The 20939-nt window shown below is 36.4% G+C and overlaps 1 protein-coding gene across 8 annotated transcripts in view; it reads right to left on the bottom strand.

Annotated features, from left to right (window-relative positions):
- METTL8 (methyltransferase 8, tRNA N3-cytidine) overlaps nucleotides 1–20939 on the bottom strand; it is a 76647-nt gene that overhangs the window by 6136 nt on the left and 49572 nt on the right. For 2 of the 8 annotated variants that reach the window (XM_085066481.1, XM_085066482.1), the window contains 8 exons: nucleotides 15269–15424; nucleotides 10812–10903; nucleotides 5764–6155; nucleotides 5150–5199; nucleotides 2548–2611; nucleotides 2076–2215; nucleotides 255–361; nucleotides 92–157 (listed from right to left, as the gene is read on the bottom strand). In XM_085066481.1, coding sequence (XP_084922607.1) covers nucleotides 92–157; nucleotides 255–361; nucleotides 2076–2215; nucleotides 2548–2611; nucleotides 5150–5199; nucleotides 5764–6155; nucleotides 10812–10903; nucleotides 15269–15411 — 1054 coding nt within the window. In that variant the 5' untranslated portion in view covers nucleotides 15412–15424. Of the gene's footprint in view, nucleotides 1–91; nucleotides 158–254; nucleotides 450–2075; nucleotides 2216–2547; nucleotides 2612–5149; nucleotides 5200–5763; nucleotides 6156–10811; nucleotides 10904–13968; nucleotides 14183–15268; nucleotides 15425–20093; nucleotides 20290–20735; nucleotides 20906–20939 lie in introns of those variants that run through there. The other 6 variants (XM_085066484.1, XM_085066480.1, XR_014853475.1 and 3 more) reach the window with 6 other exon arrangements.

The raw sequence follows: 20939 nt of genomic DNA, 5'->3' as shown, positions 1-20939 counted from the left end.
TATTTAATTTTTTGTTTTAAGGTGAGCTTTCATAATCCAAATCACCTTGAGAAACACTCAACCCTTTCTATGAAACTGTAACATTCCATACCTTTGGTAAAGAAATATACTCTGGTTCCATCTCCTCTTACATAAAAATTTTCTGACAAGCAATGACCTAAGAAATTAGAGCAGTAATGAAAAAAGACATGTCACTATTTTTTTCCGGAAAGAGTTAAAATGAACAGTGAACTACAAAACTATTCAGGAATTACCTTTTTTAAAACGAAGTTGAGCTGTATCGTATCTTCCATAGTCTCGAAATAACAACATTCCTCCAGGTTTCAGTAGCTTAGCCAACCTATTTACAACCCCCTGCATCCTTAGAAAATAGATGGGATACTGGTGAAGTTTGCACACATAAGCAATCAAGTTTGCTGCCACAGATGAAAAAGGCAAGCACCACCCACCTAAGAATAAGAGATTGTTCAAGACAGGTAATTGTGCACAGAGTCATACACTCTGTCTATATAAACAGAAGTTTTGTACACACAGAAAAATTGTGTGTGCACAAAAAAATTAAAGTGCTTTGAGAAACCTCATCCAGGAGAACTAGAAGACATTAATTATATAGCTTGAAGAAAGTTTAATACTTCCAATTCTGCAACCAAATTTTAGAGGTGTCTTCTAGAAGAATTGAAGTGCGTAAAAATTGACTACAAGTGTAGCAATTATCAAAAGCTAAACACAACAGCCTATAGAGAAATTACTAAGTAACAATTTGCTAAATATAAATGTGTCCCTCTCACATATATTTTCCATCTTTTCATAAGTTCTGCTTTGTGATTCTCTTGGTTTTCTTTCTCATTTCCCACTTTCAAAGTTTCCAGAAAAAATGTATACTGAGCAAGATGAATCTGGATCCCATTTTCCTTTATGCTGTCATTTTAATTCTATGAGATAGCAGAAAAGACTAACACATCTTTGAAAAGTGAGTCTCACAACACAGAAAATTACACGGAAATCTTTATGTATGTATACACACACATGTACATAAAAGCATCCATGTCAGCCCTGGGGGAAAAAAACCCAACCCAAACAAAAAAACCTAAAAAATTAAACAAACCCAAAGAAAAACCCAACAAACAAAAAACAAACAAACAAAAACAAACAAACAAAAAACAACATGGAAACCAACCACAACCCCCACCCAAGCACATTCTTAGAAGACTAATAGGAAATGATAGAGAGCAATTCTGACAGAACATCTGATTACTGCTTGTACAGGCAAAGCAATTGAATGAATCACTATTGCCCAATTTCTTTCTGGCAGCATCACTGGAGTTACGTAGATCTGAAGTCTACTACTTGAATTGTTTTTGAAACCTGGACCCTGATTTTGTGTGACTTGGGCTCATCCCTGAACAAACAGAAGGGAGCAATACCTATCTAGAATCAGGAATTTTAACTTACATGCCCTCTTACACATTTTTCCCATTTAAAAAGGGCATTTTCACAATCAGCCAGCCTTAATGGTCATAATGTTTGGTTCATTAGACACTGAGAGGCATTAGCAAAGGCTAACAGTACTCAACATAACACCGTACACGAAAACTAGATCAAATGTCCTTAATCCAAACAAGTTACAAAATTCTGGAGGCATTTTAGTTTAAAGGCCTGCATGTAAATATTTGAATGTGGCTAAATCAGCAATCTAAGTCATTATCAACATATTGTATGGTGTTAAATCACGAATGTTTGGTTTTGACCATTAAAAATAAATTCCTTCTAGAATACTATCAGTCTGCTTTTTTAGTGTGCATTTTTGTTGAATCTGTCACTTCTAATAGAGATGGATTTAGTTACAATATACCCCTTGTATTTTGATGGAGACTGGAGACTCACTAATTATAAGTAATATGACCAGCTTTTCTCTTGAAGCCTGAAAATGGTAAACAGCATTTAAAATACCTTGTTTTATATGTATTGCAGCTTATTAAATAATAAAGATTCATCATCTTCTTTTGCTATTATTGAAAACCTCCAGTTAAAAAAGAGATTTAACCCATTTGCTTTGCCCTTTAGTCTTCATTTACCTGTCAGGATGAATAGTAGAGAGCACAAAGACAAGGAGAATGACATCCAGGATCTCATCTGGAAAAGGATAGGGTAAAGCATCATCACACACATCATGAACAAAGGCAGAACACCAGGCTGAATTGTAGGACGAATGTGACTGTCAGGAAAAAGATGAAAAGAGGCACAGAGAGAACAGTAGTAGTTAATACGTTTACTGTGACTCAAGAAACATTTTTTCTTCAATTATTCTGCATTGTAAAACATCTCATATAAAAGCCTATTCTGTCCGGTATCTTACTCAAGCTGAGAAGCAAGCTCACTGATGGTATTCATTCCTCTCTGCATACAGTATGACTTTGTTCTTTGGAATATTGAAAACTTCAGTTAAAAGTTCTCAAAGCCATCACATTCTTTTTCATGAAGATGGCTTCCTGGCAGCCTCCTGAATTACAGGCTTGTAAGGTACTCTAAAGCGAGTGCATGAATTACCTTTACCAGCTCCACTGCTCCTGAAGCAAAATCACAACAGTATAGAAAGGTTCCAGGAGTATTGCTAGGAAAACAAAACCAACATCAGTTAAAAAATTATTATTGTAAAAGATGAAAGTCTACATCAGTGTCCATGAAACTTCAGAGGGTCCTCTGGGGTTCTCCACATGTTTGATCAAGCATGCCTTATTGATGTCTAGCTCATGGAAAGCCACATAGGTTGTAATGAACCAATAGGGCAGACAAATTAATAAGAATACCAACAGGCAGTTAGTATAAAAAGAATTATAGCCTTGTCAGGGAGGAAGCAAAAAAGGAAAAGAAAAAGGGTCACAGAGGGCTATCAGAACTGATGACAATGTCCTGGTGCTGTAATGCATAAATGCACATTAATAGGTCACATTTTCTATCTGGAGCACCACATTATTAGCCCATGCATGCAGTTTAATTAGCAATATGATTTGGGCAGAGATGGGGTGTTGCAAACATCATCCAGTTCTGCAGAAGTCTGGGTTTCCATGTATCACCTTGCTGTTCTTTTGATTTGATTAAGCGGTATTGGTTATCGCCCCTCATTATCTCCTTTGTTTTCTAGCCAGGATGAATAAGAATTTCCTGGAGCACTGTTTTCCCTTCCCTTCCCATCCAAGACTAAGCCAGCTCCTTGTACCATTCACCAGTAATTTCTAGGGAGAAGTTTTTTCACTTCTGAAAAATTCATTTAAGATAAATTGAGAAAGCTACTCAAAACCCACTGAGGGATGATCTCACGATCAACTTAATTAATTAAAAATATATTTGAGATTTTGGATGGATGGCTTCTTTAGAAAGGAATCAACGGACTCTGCCAGCGCCTATAAGATCTCACAGTATACACAGCAAAGTTAGTGACTTCTAAGGGCTCAACAGGAGAATGCTTTTGGAACAAAATACACCCCATGCTTGCTGCTGACTTTTATCAGCTCTGTGCCCACCATGAAACTTGATGAATTTACAGATTTATTATGAATGAGCAAGCATCCAGGCCTTGGACCCAGCCAGTTCCTTAGGAAAGGTTAAGATGATTACCTAATAGACTTGTTAGAATTGTTTTTGTTTTTTTTCTTTTTAGAGCAGAATGGGAACTATGTAGAATGTCCACTAAAGACAAAGGCATAGCTTGATCTGGATGGTATAGCTTGATCTCATGAAGCACTGTATTGAAAAGCACTAACTTAAATTTGAAGGGAGATAGGGGGAAGAGGTTTAAAAGTTACATTACCAACCTAAGTAAAATTTTCTTTTGTAGCCAAGGTACATTCATGCTTGACACTGGCTTGTTTTTGTATGCATACAGATGGCAATTTTTATATTATTAAATTCAGACTAAAACCAACTGTTTTATAAAGCCAGGTCTGCTATAAGATAAGAGATCTTTCCATTAGGTCATATACAAGACAAACAAGCAAGTTGTTCAATGTATCAACCAATGTGATTGACTGAAGAATTTATATAAGAATAGAGATCTTCAGGAAAAATACCTAACAAGTAGATTCCTAATTATCAGAAATGACCATCTATGACTAATGCCTCTTGTCAGAAAAACACAAAGTTTGTCTCACCTTTTTCAACACAACCACATATGTCTTTCCCTATATAGTGTTCCTTTCAAAGTTTTCACATGAAACCAGACTCTCCTTTCATTGCATGCTGTCAAAAGCAAAGCATTTGCTGTGGGATGAAGATGCATTGCTAACACTTTAAGGTTTCATGTATGACCCTCATGACTGTATGAGGGTCATAAATGATGAAGATGCATTGCTAACATTTAGAGGTTTCATGAATGACCCTCAAACTCAGGGGTTTCATAATGACCATTACATGGTGCATTACTCAATTCCTCCAGCTGTGTTTCCATATCTCCAGAATGGAGTATTTTTGTATAGTGGTGACACTAGCTTTCAGAATTAATTGATAGAATAATGAATTGCCTTATTCTCAAGCTCTTAAAGGCATGAATAAAAATAAATCATTTTCAACCCTTGATACATACATAGCTTTTCCAATAAAACCTGCCTGCCTACATGGATGGGAGGAGAAGCTGTCATAACAGATTTTTCTAAAACTGGAAGTTAAGTGGATTAAGATGTTTCAATGAATTAAGTAATGTGATACAGGACTTGTGCCTTGACACTGAAACCTGAAGTAATGTGACAAATATACCAGCCAATTCAGAAACAATAAAACTTTTTTCCAGTAGATCACATGCCATTATCTCCAGTCTCTGATTTTGGCCTTTTTAAGAGATACCTGGTAGCTTTACAGCAATATATAAAACAAGAGAATATTTCACCTGCCTGAGATTAACTACAAGAAATTGGCCTGAATGCATCTGAAGACAAACTTTGTCAGCAAATATGATTCCCCCAAGACCAGGGTGGAGCAATATGAGGAGATTCCTATATTGATGCTACCAGTATTATTTGTGGTCTGGACACATTAAAAATTTAGGGTTGTAAAATGGCTCATTCAACACTTCCTGTAGCACTGATCCAGCACAAACATTTGGTGAAAATGAAGATGTGAATACAACATTCATATTTAGAAATCCAACACTACATACCATAGAACTTTCAAAATAGGAAAGACACTGTTCCCAGCCCCACAACCAACCTAAAATCAGAAGATAAAGATAAAACAAATGAGCAAATAAAACCCTTTTGTTATTTTTGTCTTAAATTAGTTGGCAGGTAGGACCCATTAGTCTTGAAAGTATGTTGGACAGAAAAGGTATAAACAGCTCAAACCACGATTCTCAAATCATTTATACGATCAAGTTTCTCCCCAATGTCTTTCTAAAGTTAAGAGAGAATCCATTTCTCAAATTGCATATGAAAATGCAATATTCTTGTCCAATTTCACTATTTGGCAAGAATGCAGCACGTACTTGCACTTTTAGACAAAGCACTTAAACACACACCTTCCCTTAGGAAATTAGAAACCTGTCTTTCAATGAAAATGGAATCTGACAGTCTAGCCCTATTCTGATTTGGGAGAAACTTTAAAGGGAAAACAAAGTCCAGATCCTAGGTTTCTCTGAAAGTTTCTGCCATAAATGAATGTAGTATGTCAGATTCCAAATGCCTAATTTCTTGATACTTACTAAGGGTCTTTATTAGATTTTTAAGCAGTTAAATGGAGCTCTATATGATGGGTAGAATATTTGCAGTGCATTACCTCTAATATTCGGTATGTGGCATCACAACCGGGGAAGGATTTTAGCTCGCCAAGTTCTTCTCCACAGTTTTTACCTTGAGGATTGTCAGTAAGAGTTTTTGCTTGGTTTTCATTATATACATATCCTTGAACAGCAGTAGAACCACCTGCATAATTTTTATTCCAATATTTTACTCCTTCTTCTAACATTCCATTTTGGTGTGGAAACCTATTGTTATCATTTATTTTTGTGTATTCTGAAGATCTTTTTTCTGTTTTGAACTCTTGTCTCCTTTTTCCTGGAAGAATTTCTGGAAACTCCAGAAACAGCCAATTACGATCCTTGAAAAAGTTATTTTTATGGGTCTTGTAAAATTCATTCCAATATTTACTGGCTTCTCTCTCATATTTATCTGAAATCAAAACAGAAAAAAACCTTGGTGAATGTGAGCTTATCTAGAAAATACTCTAAAGCAACATATAATTTGGACCTCAAATATACAGTTTTAAAATCCATAGTCCCACACATTTTACATTTAAATTAAAACATATGGATTTTAAGTCTCACCTTAACATGTGCTCAAAATAACTCCTATGAAGTTTAATTAGGTTTTATGCCACTTAGGAAGGGGTAGACAGGCTTACTGCATTTTTTAAATGTAGTGACATCATGGAACAGCACCACCCAAATATGCAATCTGAAGATTCTTAGACAAGCTCTCATGTCTCAAATTATAAAAGCAATGCATCTTTTCAATCATTTAAGAAATATGAAATTGAAATTACTTCATACTTTATGAAATTCTGTAATCAATTGCAAATTTGTTGAGACCTCATCACCTCAAAAAAAATTCCAGTTCTCTGAACTGAACTGAAAAATGCTATTACATAATGAATAGACAGTAATTCACACTTAACCATTCAACAATAGAGTCAGAAGGAACATACTGGCTTTCTTACTTTCAAAACACTTCAGAGTCCTACAATAGACCTTTGTACTAACTTTTAATTTACAAAACATTCTAACTGAATGTTAGAATGTCTAAGAGTAGGACCGGAAGGGATTTCACACAGTCGGGGATTTCATACTCCTTCTCCACAAAGATCTGTCCAACTTATTCCTAAAATACCACCTTTCACATGCAACATTCTTCAGTAATATATTAAATCTTTATTTTCTGTACAGTCAGGAACCATTTCCACCACCTAACTAAAAATTTCCGAATTGCAATTAAGTCCAGCAATTCTTGTCCCAGCTATGGACAAAGCAGATAAAGCAAAGATTGCTCTCTTTTCTCTTTGCAACACCTATTTACATATTTGAAGTATTTTACTACGTCTCCATAAACAATCTCTCTTCTAGATTGTCCAAACCTAGCTCTCTTCTTTTTTCCATAGAAGTAATGATTTTTAGACTTCTGATAATTTTCATTTTTCTTCTCTAGATGCTCTTCAATTGATTTACTACTTTTGTGTGCTGTATTCTGGTAAAGCCATTACTAATGCAGAGCAAAAGGAGTATTTTATGAGGCTTACAGGTTGTAATACTGTTTATAACTCCCAGCTTGCCATTTTGCAACAGCATGACACTGCTGATTCAGCTAGTGATTCATCACAACCCTCTGATCTTCTTCTGCAAAATGACTACCGAGCCAATTGTTCCAGAACCTAGTATTTTTTTCAAGGAATTATTATAAAGCAAAGAATTCTGCGTTTATTTTTAGCAAATTGATATATTTCAGATTCCCTTTTTTCCACCATTTGTCCAGATCTTTCTGAATCTTAATCCTGTCCTTCATCATTCTTGAAACATCTTTTCACTTAACATCATCTTCAAGTCTCCAATTTCCTGAGGTCACTAATGAAAATACCAAGCAGAACTGGACACAGAATAAAATACTTCTCTGTCCAGCACAGCCTTCCATTCTGAAAGGATCTCTCTAGGCATTCATTCACCCAAAAGCAGTTTCATTAGCTCTCGCTTGCCTAACTTGCTTATGAAAATGTCAGGTAAAGCAAGTCAGAAGCCTGACTAAGGATAAACTTCAGGACGTCTGCTGCTTTTCCCTTAACCCCAGGGCTTGTAACCTTCTCCAAGAAGGAAATTAGCTTGATTTTACATGATTTATTCTTGAAAAAAATATTTGTTGGCCAGTATTCATCGCCTTTGTTCTTTTGAATCCAGTGTCTGCAAGCTCTGGATGTACTCTTCCAGTATTTTTCCAGGAACTGAAACTAATTATCTGACTTTTCTTTTTTTCCCACCTCCCTTTTTTAAAAAGCAAATATTCTCTTTTCTGCTTTTCCAGTCATCCATGTACTCTATGGATGTACTTTGTAACCTGTTCTTTCTCAGTTCAAGAACAAAATCTTTCCTCCTTCTCACTAGCACTAATTGTGCTAGCCACTGGACTGGAGCTAGCTAACCCTTTCAAAGGAAGACTGATAAAAAGATAAGAATTACAGCTTTTCAATGTCTCTTTTGTTGATAGTTTCCCCTTCCTTATCCCTCCTAAGTACCAAGCCAAATCTTTTTTCTTGTTTCCCCCCCCTTATTTCCAAAGCATTTGCAGAACTTTCTTGCTACCCTGGACATCTCTTGCTGCAAAAGTGTACCTCATATAATGTGTTGCCTTTCTTATTTTGTTCTCACTCACACCAACCCATTAATTCTTTTAATATAAATGCACAGAGTAAATGTATGGTGCACTTCTCCTACTACACTTTTTAAATCTTAACATATTATTTCCTAAATCGCTACAGCTTTTCAGAGATAAACAAGGCTGAGAATTATCATTAGAGGCACAGACAGGCAGTGGGAAGTGGTAAGGAGGTGGCAGAATGCCTTGTCCTAGAAATCTGCATAATTTTTTAAAATTAACATTTAATACATCAAATTGTATTATTAAAGGCAAGACCCAGCCATGTAATTGTAATTGTACAGACCTATTTTATAAGTTCAGAGTTGATTGAGGTCATATATATTTCAGATTTCAATCGTTTAAGTTGCCCATTTATAGATTGCTCAGCTTCAATATAAAAAACAATACCCCTTCTAGTCAAAAGGTTCTTAAATTATTACCACCCCTCGCCATAGTTATTACTTTTCTACAAGTCTGCTCAGAACCCTTGTCCTTAAATTCACATTAAGTTTTCCAGATTTCACGATTGAAGGAAAGCATTAGCTAAAGTCAGCCTTTGAAATTGTATTAATATGGAATTACATAGGTTCAAGTGAAGGAACACTTCACTTTGCGTTGTTTCACTGGTCATTCCAGCACCTCTGTGTAGTAACACACATGCAGCATTACCAAACCTTTATTTCATTTTGTGTATTTAACTATCTTACCCACTAAATTTTCCAAAGCATGTAAAATTACATAACTAAAAAACATATAAACTTCCAAGACAAAAAAAACCTCCAAAACTTTATTTTGTCAATCTATTTTTCTCCATAACAGAATCTTCCAACGCTAACAAGCATGCCTGAGAAGAAACTGCACATGCTAATGAGTAAATCAAATTCCTAAAGGTAGTATCATGAGTTCATTCTGTTTAACTTCTCTTGCTTTAAAAAGACTCACCAGAACTATTCTACTTCAGTAATATAATAGCATTGTTGAAATCTGTCTTGTCTGTTTTCCCTTTACTGTAGTTTTCAAGGTCCCAAAATAACCTGCTCATTAGCCTTGGTCTAGTTCATTGTTTACACAAACAGGCCAAAATGTACTTCCACTTGCAGAATGAAGCTGAAGCTTTCTGAAGGAACACTATCAGCAATGCTCACCTATTCAAGTCCTAAACAGAGGGGCATTCATAGGAAATGTCCTTGGATTCTTGTATTTCTTGGCAATAGACAAATGCCTGATTATTCCATTTCGCACCAGCACAAGCTAACTTCTAATTGATTGTAGATGAAGAATGAAAGGTTCCATGAACCACATGGTCACACAGCTCTCTTTTCAATTATGAGCTCTTTTTCAGCTTTTTGTACAAATCAAATGAAGGTATTAGTTGTAATTTTTGGAAAATTAACATTGTAGTCCTGTATTTAGATAAAGAATGTGAGAGGTAACAGAGAAAAGCAGTTTGACAATCCCAGAGTATTCAAGGTGATGAGGGGCACACAATGCAAGGCTCACTCGCAAGTAATTCAGATAACCTCCAACATGTGTCCTAGTTACATCAAGGCACAGGACAATAATGACACTATCTGACAGATCCATGGCATGCTAAGTAAACTGAGGCACAGGATATCCAAGTAACTGCTTTCACAATATCTTTCTAACAGAACAACAAATTAGGAATCCAGTCTCCTATGCTACTGTCAAGTTGATATTCCATCTTTAACATACATAACTATCCTGGCATTTAGTCAATAGTTTAGTTTGCCAGTTTGAACCTAGAGCTATCACTCTTCAGAAACCTAGAATACATGAAGTTTCCTTCTGAAGACAGGCACAAAATTCCTTTATCCCTTACAGAGCAGACTGTGCAGCATGTATTGGAACACCTTCCACACCAAGTGAACACAGTGATTCCTTAAGCACACCCAAAGGCAAAGGCAAAGGCAGCAAGCTGGGACCAGCTGGGACCACTGCAACTTGCATGGCACTTAAATGAAATATGATACAACATACAAATACAAGCTCTCCAAATAGTCCACAAATCATGAAAAAGCATTTGAATATTGTACATGAGAATCTTCATCCCCAGCACCCTCACTGAATGCAAATTCATTGCTTTTGATTCTGTAAAAGCCTTGTAGTAGTTTTATTCTGAAGGACTGCAAAAGGAGTCAGAACAACTACACCATATTGATGTACTTGTTTTACATAGACCCTATTGCCACACCAATTGCAAAATTGTTTGAATAAGTAACTAAATTGTTAGAAAAACACACTTTGAGATCTTTTGAGGCAACAAAGGGAAAAAAATCAAAAACAAACCAAAAAATTTAGACAAGAGAATGCAGAAGTAAAAAGAGTGTTCCTGAATTCTACAGCATCTTCAAATGTTTTAATAAAGAGCATTAAATAAGAATTTTTATATAATTATAAATTTATTACCTTGGTCTTCCCATTGAACTTTCACCAGGGAGTTCTCTGTTGCTTTTTTCTTGGCATTCTCCTCTTCTTCTTGTGACCATTGCATGTGGTCCCTGCAGAAGGCAGTTGAAGAACCAGCTTTTCAATAGGATTTTTAATAATATTTTTTCCCAGGAAAAACAGTCATGAATCAGCTACACTGTCTCAAATACCTTTTTTTATTTTTTGAGTGCAGGCAAATGACCACAAGGAGGCTGAGAGTTAAAACCTAAGTTTCAGTGTATGATAGATAAAAATTAATTACTAATTAGGTAAAAGTCAAGTGATTAAAGAAACATTTCCCAGCTGCAAAGAGACTGAATTAGTATGTATTTATTTTCTTAATAACAGGATTAATACATATCTTGCGAATTGAGTGTGTTTATAGGAATATGCTTTGAATATCCCATTAGTATGGGATATTCATAATACAATCCCATTGTATTTAGCAGAATACAATAATAGACCTACCAATGAACACCCTAATGCAAGAAACATTAGTAGTGTTTATGATGAGGAACTAAGGACGAGCAAAGAAATCAGCTGCTCCTGAAATAGGGAGTATAACCCACCTATTCAACTGGAGCAGGTGGAATTGATGAACAGGATTTTACTTTTCTGGGGAATAGAGATAGGTAACATTTTTTAAAAAATAGAATGAGATGTCTGTAAGAAAAGCCAAGGAGTGCTGCAATGTTTCCAAAGTCTATGCCATCTGTATTTGTGTAAAGTGGTTACCTAAGTGTTATATTAATCTGTGGTCACAGATCCAAGCCCAGATCTAACCCTGATGACTAAACTGCCTTCCCTGCAGATTCTGTATTTGGATCAGGCCACAATGGGGAGTGCCCAAAAATGTGCTGCAGGATGTTTTCAAAAGCCAATCAGCTGTCCCTCCAAATTGTCCAGTCTGGACAGATTAAATTAGATTATATAATTCAAGTAATCTATTAGATAGTAATCCTACTGAAATCAACTGACTGAAAACCCATTACTAAAATTCCATTGGTTACTATGGGAAAAGAAGAAGGTGCCAACTTGCAAAGAGTTGATTATCTCTAAAAGCTAATGAAGCATCTTCCTCTTCCATGACATATAGGTAATTTAATTCTTAGACCTTCACTCTTTCGCTTTTGTTAATTGTAGGAGACTAATTGGTATGTATTTTTCTGCTCGCCTCAGACTTGATTTCTGCCTCTCTACTGAAGTATTTCTCATTATTGTCCCCAGCAGGTTGCCTCTCCTATTCCTATATTTGTTCATATACCAAATGTTCCTGTGCAGTGTCATGGCTCTGACAGACACGCTGCAGTAGAAGAAAATTGAATGACCAAAGCATCACTACGCATCACATCCTCTTGGAAAGACTTCCTTCCTTCACTGCTATCACTGGTTTTGACCTTGCCTATTCCAGCAATCTGAAACCAAGGCCTATTCAGATGGCAATAATACACAGTCAGCCCCTCTGACAGATTACTTGCTGTGGTATAATATTTAGCTGATCAACTTTAATCCATCATTGCATGTCTGTCAGAGCCCTTAGGGGCTCTACACACAATACGAAAGGTGCTTGAAGCCCTCCATCTTCATTAACAGCCTTCCCCCACCCCCCTTTTTTTGCCTCCTTGGAAATTCATAAAGCTGAAAGACCTTTTGGTGCTTTCATAGAAATTTCTATATAGTAGATCCCAAATAACTGCTGCAGCGCTTCTCCATAAAAATCTACAAAAGAGGGGACATTGCAGAGTTCTTACACAAATTATCAGCATAGTTTGGATGTTTCAAATGAGGCAGCTCCTTCAGCAGTACAAGCTGGTAGGAACACAGAACACACAAGAATTCTAAGCACAGAGGTGTTTAGCTACGGAAGTGTTTTACTCTTAACACTGACAGCAGCAAAGCAAGCTGTCCATTTTAACCACACCACGAACTGTTAACATGAGTAGGCCAGATATGAGATCAAAAAATTATGCTTTCAGTTCAGTTTGTTCAAATTAGTCCTTTTCCACTAACTTGTTTGCCAACATAGGGTTTAATTATCTCTATGATAATGTGATAACTATGTCAATTACTGACCTGAATAGAGGCCGGCTTTTTTTGCTCCAAAGTTTAGCATCATACATTACTTCTCTGTCAAAATGACAGAAAGGCACCACAACAAACAGCTAAAGCATTAGCTCCCAAATGTAATTTACTTAGTATTTCCAGCAGCAATAGGTCTTGGCTCCTCTGCCAATTCAGACAAAAAGAATGCCACTTTATGAAGTATCAAAGATGATGAGTGGAAAACAAAAGGACATCATACATCAGTGCTAGAGAAGATGAATATCTTATGCTCACCCTGTATAATCTATTTGGCACTACCACCACTCATCCTAATTCTCCTTATCTCCCTAGTGAGAACCCTGCCAATTCAATGAGCTTCAGAAACAAGGACCTTCTCTCTTCATAGCCAGGTTCTTGATTCATCAAGACCATCACAACTTCCATGCACCTCTGCTTCAATTTCACCCGTTTTCCCATCTGAGCTACATGGATTCATTTGCAGATCTACTTTCTGAACAACCCTCTTTCTCTCATTTTAATCTTCACAGTTCATCCCAACCACCTGCATCAAAGTTGATAACTCCGTATTAGGCTGTCACCAAAGGCTAGCAGGAAAAACTGAAGCTATATGTGACTGAATTTTTGGAAGGAAATTAAAAAACAAACTAATCTTGAGTTTCATCAAGATACAATGGTACAGAAAAAGGGTGGCCTTTTTCTTAAAATCTTTTCCTACCTTGATTATATAGCCTATATTTGAATCAGCATTCACAAACGTAAAGGATTCATCCACCTAGCAGGAAGCACTAAGCCTGGAAGATGCTGAAGAACTACATTGCATATAGATTTATGAAACACAGAGACAAACTTTACACTCTTAACACAATAATCAGCCAGCTTCCAGCTTCCTTAACCAAGGAGGTATAGCTAACTCCAAATCTGGCCTTAAAGTGGTAAGTGTTGGGGACCATAGCTTGGGGGCATCTAGTTTAGACAACACTAACAACTGACAGATCTAGTTGTGTATCTTAACTAATGAGTTAAGCCCAAATTTAGATGCTAAAAAGAGTAATGGAGATACTACTTTACTAACCAGAAGACAATCTTCTGTATCGTATTCTTAAGACTTTTTATTCATCAGAATATAGAGAATCTTTTCAAATTCTTTAGATTAAAACACAGGATAGACCAATAAAGTGGATTATAAAAAAAATAGTAATTTTAAAAAAACATGGCAAGCTGAAACTTCATTTCAGAACAGAGGCTTGTCCAGTAACTTCTCTGACAGCTGACAGCAGAGGATACCTCTGAGGAAAGTAAAAGAATTGCGGATTACTTCTACAAAGTAAGATTAAGTCCTGAAATGTGTCATTTTACTCCTATGTCATGTTACCCATTGGTTATTGTTAGCCACATCCAGTTCCTTATTCTGATTTTGCTAAATCTTTGCTCTCAAAAATGGTGACAGAATTCAAAAAAACTTTTAACATTTTGTAGAAAGTAGTTTTTTATATAGCTTCTAAATGTCCCACTTTTCAACAAATATTCCTTGGGTTTCAGCCATAAACTATAGGAACAAAAATTCCTGGTCTTCCAAATATCTTAGGTAGATACTTGGGAGACTAGATATTCTACTTTCTAAATAGATTTAGATGTTCTTCTATCCGTCTAACACTTCCTGTATCCCTTACTGTTTTGCGTTCACCTCCATTCCACAGTCAAAAATCTTAGCCTTTTCAATCTCATTTTACCCGCTGTGTTGAACAGCAGTCTCACTCTTTTATGAGCATCCATTAATCACAAAAATACCTTTTAGAGATGGAGATGTTGCAAATCAGGGCAGTTCTTATTCTTGTTAGCATTTATATGTTGACATTTTCTCTGCGATTACATCACTTATTTATGTTAGGATTCAATTTACTTTTTCTCATAACAGCACACTGTATCAAAATTTCCGCTGAATTATCTGTAACGTCTTCAGCACACCTTTAGAAGAACATGAGTAATTTACATATTCCTTTCAAAGTGGTGTCAATTTTAGACTAGGTCGCTAATCCAGTATGCAATATTATTGTACTTAACCAGAAACATCCTGCCATTATAAATAACATGGACTGTCTTATCGCTACATTTTCTGTCTCCTAACTGATTACTGATTTATAACAATATTTTGCCTTTCACTCCTTGACTAACTATTTCCTTGGCAGCTTTTAACACAAGTTGCTGAGAATTTGTAACCGTCAGACTACTTCTGACAGTGTCAAGTTTCCTTTAGTGCTACCTTCACATGTCTATTCTGGCAGCACCTTCTTTTAGACATACACACACCACTATCCATCAGAGCAAACTGTGTACAAAATTATACGAAAATCAGCCTTGAAGAAATATCTCACCACATGTTATGCTCAAAGACCTTAGAAGGATCAGTTAAAATCCGTGATCCAAGTGGAACTGCTGGTCGTCTATTACTTTGGTGCCTGTGCTGCATCTTGCTTTTCCTCAGACATAAAGCAGAAAGCCTTGTAATGAAGTTCATTGTGTTGTGAGACCTGAAAACACATTTAACTCAAATTACAGTTTTGCTGTAACCCAGTTGTTTATGTCACTTACATGAGAGACTGGTCAAATAATCAAGAACCAGTATCAGCTTTACTAAAAATAATTTACTAAAATATAAATTTAAATGCTTTTTACAAAATGACAACATCGCTTCAGTGTGCTGAAAGCCCAAATAATCCCAAAGTAGGCTACTGGAATGAAACCAGTTGAAAGATAAATTATTTGGTATCGTTTCAAAGTCCTATCAGGCAGGGGAAAGAAAAGAAATACACAGTAAAACAATAACCCAAGTTTGACATTGTACCTTTACAAACCCAAGCAAGAAATGATAAGAAACCATTTCTTCTAGTGGGTACATGCTGTCAGCAAAATTTTTCACCCCCCTCATTTTCTGTAAAAGACTTCCCTCTAGAACTGTGACTGTAGTTTTTTCCTTTTAAATAGGAAATTAAATATCTTTTTTTAAGTGAACGTATAATGCACATAAAGCCTTCCAAAACATCTGCCCTGTATTCTCCTGATCCCTGTTCAATACTGTCTTTGAAATGTAATGGTTATACATGTTTAATTTCTATTAAAGCAAATTATAAAGTTATTCATATATTTCTATTACATGTATCATTTTGTCTTCTATTGCCATACTTTACTTGGAATATCTCCATTAAGGACCAATAATGAAAGATAGCAAGTGTCTGTAGCTAGTACCAGCATTTTTGGAGGGTTTTTTGGTGTTTGGTTTTTGGTTGGTTTTCGTGGCTTTTTTTTTCTTTTTCTTTTTTCTTTTTCTTTTTTCTTTTTTTTTCATATTCTTGTTAATGTAGGCTTTCTATGAGACAAGTAAAAGGGAATACCCCTCCTACTACTTTCACCCTGACAGGCTTTTGTTCTTTTTTCCTTAAAATGCTCTGCATGATTTTAAAAACTATTCTAAGTCTTCATTTTTCCTTAATTTTTTTTCAGTGTTGCTTCTGTAAAAACCACACATAAATGTAATGCACTAGAAACACAAACCGCGGTTACAAAAGTACAGGCACAAGACACTACTAGAAAACATTCTGTGCAAATTGGTTACAAACCAAAGATTTTTATCTCGAGGAAAATAGTGCGATTTGATCACAAGTCTTGTACTATGAATTGAAAATTATTAATCTGTACACATCAATACAAAGACTGGCAAATGAATCCATTTAATTAAATGAACAATTCCTCATTTAACATGTACTTTTAAATGAGTCATACTTTAAAAAGGGCATTGTTTATTCATTTTAAGCCTACAGTAAAAAAAAAAGAAGCAAAAAAGATTAAAATTTCTTTTTATTTGTCCAAGATTAAATAAAATGGAGTTTGCCTTATGTTTGTCAATGCCAAATAAAACAATTCTTAATTTTGGCTGCTGAAACTGCAATGTTACCAGGACCTGGAAACATTGCCACACAGTGAGAATATAACATTTAGGCCTAATAAAAAAATCAAAACTTCTTCTAATGTTAATGAGTTTCTTATGGCTTTTTAAAAAAATGTGGCTCAGCAACTAAAACTATACCAATTTATGTTTCAATTGCTACAAATTGTTCTTGGTTTTTATTTGAAAATACATATGCATTTTCATCACATAATCCATAATTATTAATATATATGGGATATAATGAAATAATAATTATGAAACTGAAAAATTAAGACATCATGACAATTTCTGCAAAATGTGTAATTTATATAAAGGCACTGAAAAATAAAATTCTTGAAAATAAAAACAAATAGAAAGTCCTCCAAAACCTCAAACCACAATCTAAAATTATTATTATTAAATTATAGAAATGCTCAGATAAAGATTCTATTATTACATTGCAAACTGTTTACAAATCCTCTTCCTCCCTCAATCATTTGAAAAGACCTGAGTTAGTATCTTGCATTTCCTGTGACAGCATTGATATTCACCATAAAATACAATGATTCAGCTGCTAGGCTAGTCACATAATTTTTCTTGGCTTTCTAAATATCTCAATAAGAACATGAAAAGATGCACAGATGGGAACCATAGTCAGATGACTAAGATGATCTTACACCAGTAAAATCCAGATATGCAACCCTTTCTATGAAAAAGCGAGCCTTTGAGTGATTGGAACAATTTTAGCAGATAAATTCTGAAAATGCAAGGCAAGTGGGGTAGGTGAGGGAGTTTACTGTTGCATTCAAGGTTAAATGTAATTGAACTCCCTTGAGACACGCATGTATATCCCTCAGAGTTAAAAGTCATCCACAGATCATGAGATTACTGAGCAACTTGGCTACTAAAGTTCAAAAAGTGTTAAATCACTTGTAGGCCTAAACTACATTTTCTGAAGCAAGTCATTGCTCAATTGTTTAACTAGAGTTTCTTAATGAAACAGGCAAGCACCCTTTATCAGATGATAACCCCAAAGTTATGGCAGCAAGAAATGTTATCTGAAAGGACAAGGAGTTATTTCCTTGTTCAGAGTCACTGTCAGGAATCATTTAAGTTTGATTATTAATCAAAACAATTGAATTTAATACGAAACTGAATTACATTAAAATGGCTAAATTTTGTGGCAGCATAACTATTTTACAGCCAAAAAAACATCAAAGAAACAATGCACTTGATAACCATGCTGAAGAGCAATATGGAAGTCTTTTTTCCCTGTGGAGCACTGCCTTATAGACTTTACAATTTTTTCATTGTTACAAGTACAGATCAGGTCCTCAGTTTAATCGAGAAATTTTAAGAAGCAGCCTTAAAACTTCTCTTCTCAAACAAGCTAACAAAACATCTTTAGTACAGCTTTTTGAAGGTGAACATGCAGAAGGATGTGCACACGTCAACTGCTAGCCAGACCTGAAATAATAAATTTCTGATTGATGTTGGCATTAAAACCTCTCATCAGCCACACCCATAGAAGAAAAATTAGATAGAAAAGAACTGCTGTTGTTTTTCTTCTGTTACATTTGTTAACAACTTAACCGATCAGTAAAATTCTTAAAAAGTATCAGTTCTGAGAGAGATGTCAGAGGAAAAAAAGATCAAAACAAAAAGAACAGAAATAACCTCTTACTTTTGTCCGAGAACCTAATTTAATGAACTTACTGGATGAAAATATTTTGACATTTGGCTGATCTCCAACTACTAATCGAACAACTTTTTCCATATTCTCTCACTAAGCCTACTTGTAGAGTCTCTGTTATTAAGAAAATATAGCCTATATTAGGAACACTATGTACAGCTTTTGGTATATTCCTAGACAGAAAAGTACTCTGGAAACAATTAACTTCATACAATTACTTCTGCTTGGTACCTAGAAGCTTTTCTAGACAATACTAGACCATTAATCTCCTGTAAAGCCTCACTAACATGTATTATCACCATCAAATACTTCCAAAACTCAAAACACATTACACAGAAAAGATGAAAAGGAACAAACTTTTCATGATAATGGTAACACAGAAGGTAGAAGGTATAACTATGAATTACCAGTGGTTATTTTTAAAATGCATACATATTAATATTCCTTAATATTTCCAATCTGGGTGGGGGTGGGGATGACTTTACCATCAACCAGACTCATTCATTAACTGAGTGCTTAATCCTATTCTATTTGATCAAGTGACTAATCATGCCCTCTTGGAGATTCATGATTAGTTTTTCAATCATATACTTCCAAAAAATTATGCACATGTGAAACAACAGGGTATTTCACAACTTTTCAGACTCAGCAGATCTAAAAATTTCAACTGTTTTTATTTCTCATGCACCAGGAATGATGCAGACCTCCTTGTGAACATACAGCAACTTCAGTAAACTGCTGCAGAGCACTGACTCACAGGGGAAAAGAAAAACAAAAGAAAAATTATTTTGATTTTTTCTGATTCCTACAGGGACAGCAGAATTAACATTCGTTAAAAAGCAAAGCAAATAAAAACATATTGGTTAAAAAGCAAAGCAGATTAAAAGAAAAAAAAAAAAACAGCCCTAGTGGATGATTTTAATTACATGTACATGTGCTGAGTGAGAAGTGCCTGTTCTTGCATCAGCTGCGAGTTAGCCTGTTAAATAGTCGAGCAAAGAGAAAATAGTTTATGCAATGGTAGGGGGGGAGAAGTGGGGATAAACCCTGCTGATTTACTGGAAACATTTATTTGAGTAATCAAAGAGGGGTTCCTTGTTATCCTGCACACCCTCTGCTGGCTGCTGCTTACACAGGAAGGAAGAAAAGGAAAAAAAATAGATCTAAACCTCCAAATGTAATCACTTTAACTGTTTTTAACCATGTTATCTACAAAATACTGAATATTTAACTGTATTTCCTAACAAAAGATGATTGGTCTCAACATAAACTATGGGGTTTTTTATTAAAGATAATGAGAACTTGGATAGAGCAACATGAATTTTACTACTGTCTATAATTTATATTCAAGAACTTCATCCATTTACATTCTTGCAAGACTCTGGATGTCCATGTGGACTTTGCTGAGCTGCAACCTGTCTTGCCAGCTCTGAAGTCACTGGCAATGTTGCAGACCCAGCAGGCAATATGCTCCACATACTGCCCTGATCAGTTCTGCCAAGGAGCAACTGCAACCATCGTGTTTAACTCCACGAAACAGCTGCAAAGCACCAGAGAATTAAAGAACTCTCTCTTTTCTTACAGTATCTGTGAAGATTCAAGGTTCCACTCAGAGATCCTGAAGAACAGATATGGACACACAAAAGATCAGCGACTTTTAATCACCCCGTTTGGGTGTTTGGCCTCTAGCAAGGAAGAGAAACAAGTCTGTCCACAGAGTTCAGTTGCTCTGCCGGCAAGTAGCGACTGATGACTGTAACAACTTTTAGGATGTAGCTCTAAAAGTGCAAAAATAAAGTGTTGCACATCTTAAGAAGCTTCTGTTGACCTTGGAGTTTTAAACATGTTTAAAAAAAATCCCTTAAACTTCCCCCCCAGTCCAGGTACGCTCAATCGCACCCCGCCGGTGCCCCAGGCTGCAGGTGCAGCTCGGGCGTTCAGCCCCGGCAGTGCCCCGCGCCCAACCCCGGGGCGGTGCTCTACACTAGGAATATTTTAAAAGAAGGGAGATAGCAGTTCTCACTTCTCCTTAACTGGCTATCACCAACAAAACTTTCCTGCCTTTATTTTTAAAAAAACAACGGGTAAAATGCTTCCATCTGCATGCCCCGCATGCCGAGCGCCCGCTGAAGCGCAGGGTCGGCGAGGAGCCCGGCCGGGCAGAGCTCCCGCTGTGCGGTGGCTCCGCTGCTACCGGCGGGCGGCTGCTACCGGCGGCTCTCACCCAGCTGTGCGCAGCGCTTGCTCCTGCCCGGTCCTCCGAGCGGTGCCTTACCAGCGCCGACGCCGCAGCACTCCCGTACGGGGCAGCGACCGCGCTCCCCCCGCCACCCGCGGGCACCACGCGGCAGCCTCAGCCCGCCCGGCCCGCCCAGCAGCGGCGGCGGCGGCGGGAGGTGAAGTCCGGGCGCGCCGTGCGATTCCGCTC

This window comes from Lichenostomus cassidix, chromosome 7 (genome assembly GCF_008360975.1).
Source record: "Lichenostomus cassidix isolate B80296 chromosome 7, HeHo_3.0, whole genome shotgun sequence".
NCBI classification, from domain to species: Eukaryota; Metazoa; Chordata; class Aves; order Passeriformes; family Meliphagidae; genus Lichenostomus; species Lichenostomus cassidix.
The sequence above is the reverse complement of the archived record's forward strand: the minus strand, read 5'-3'. Positions and strand labels throughout refer to the sequence as shown.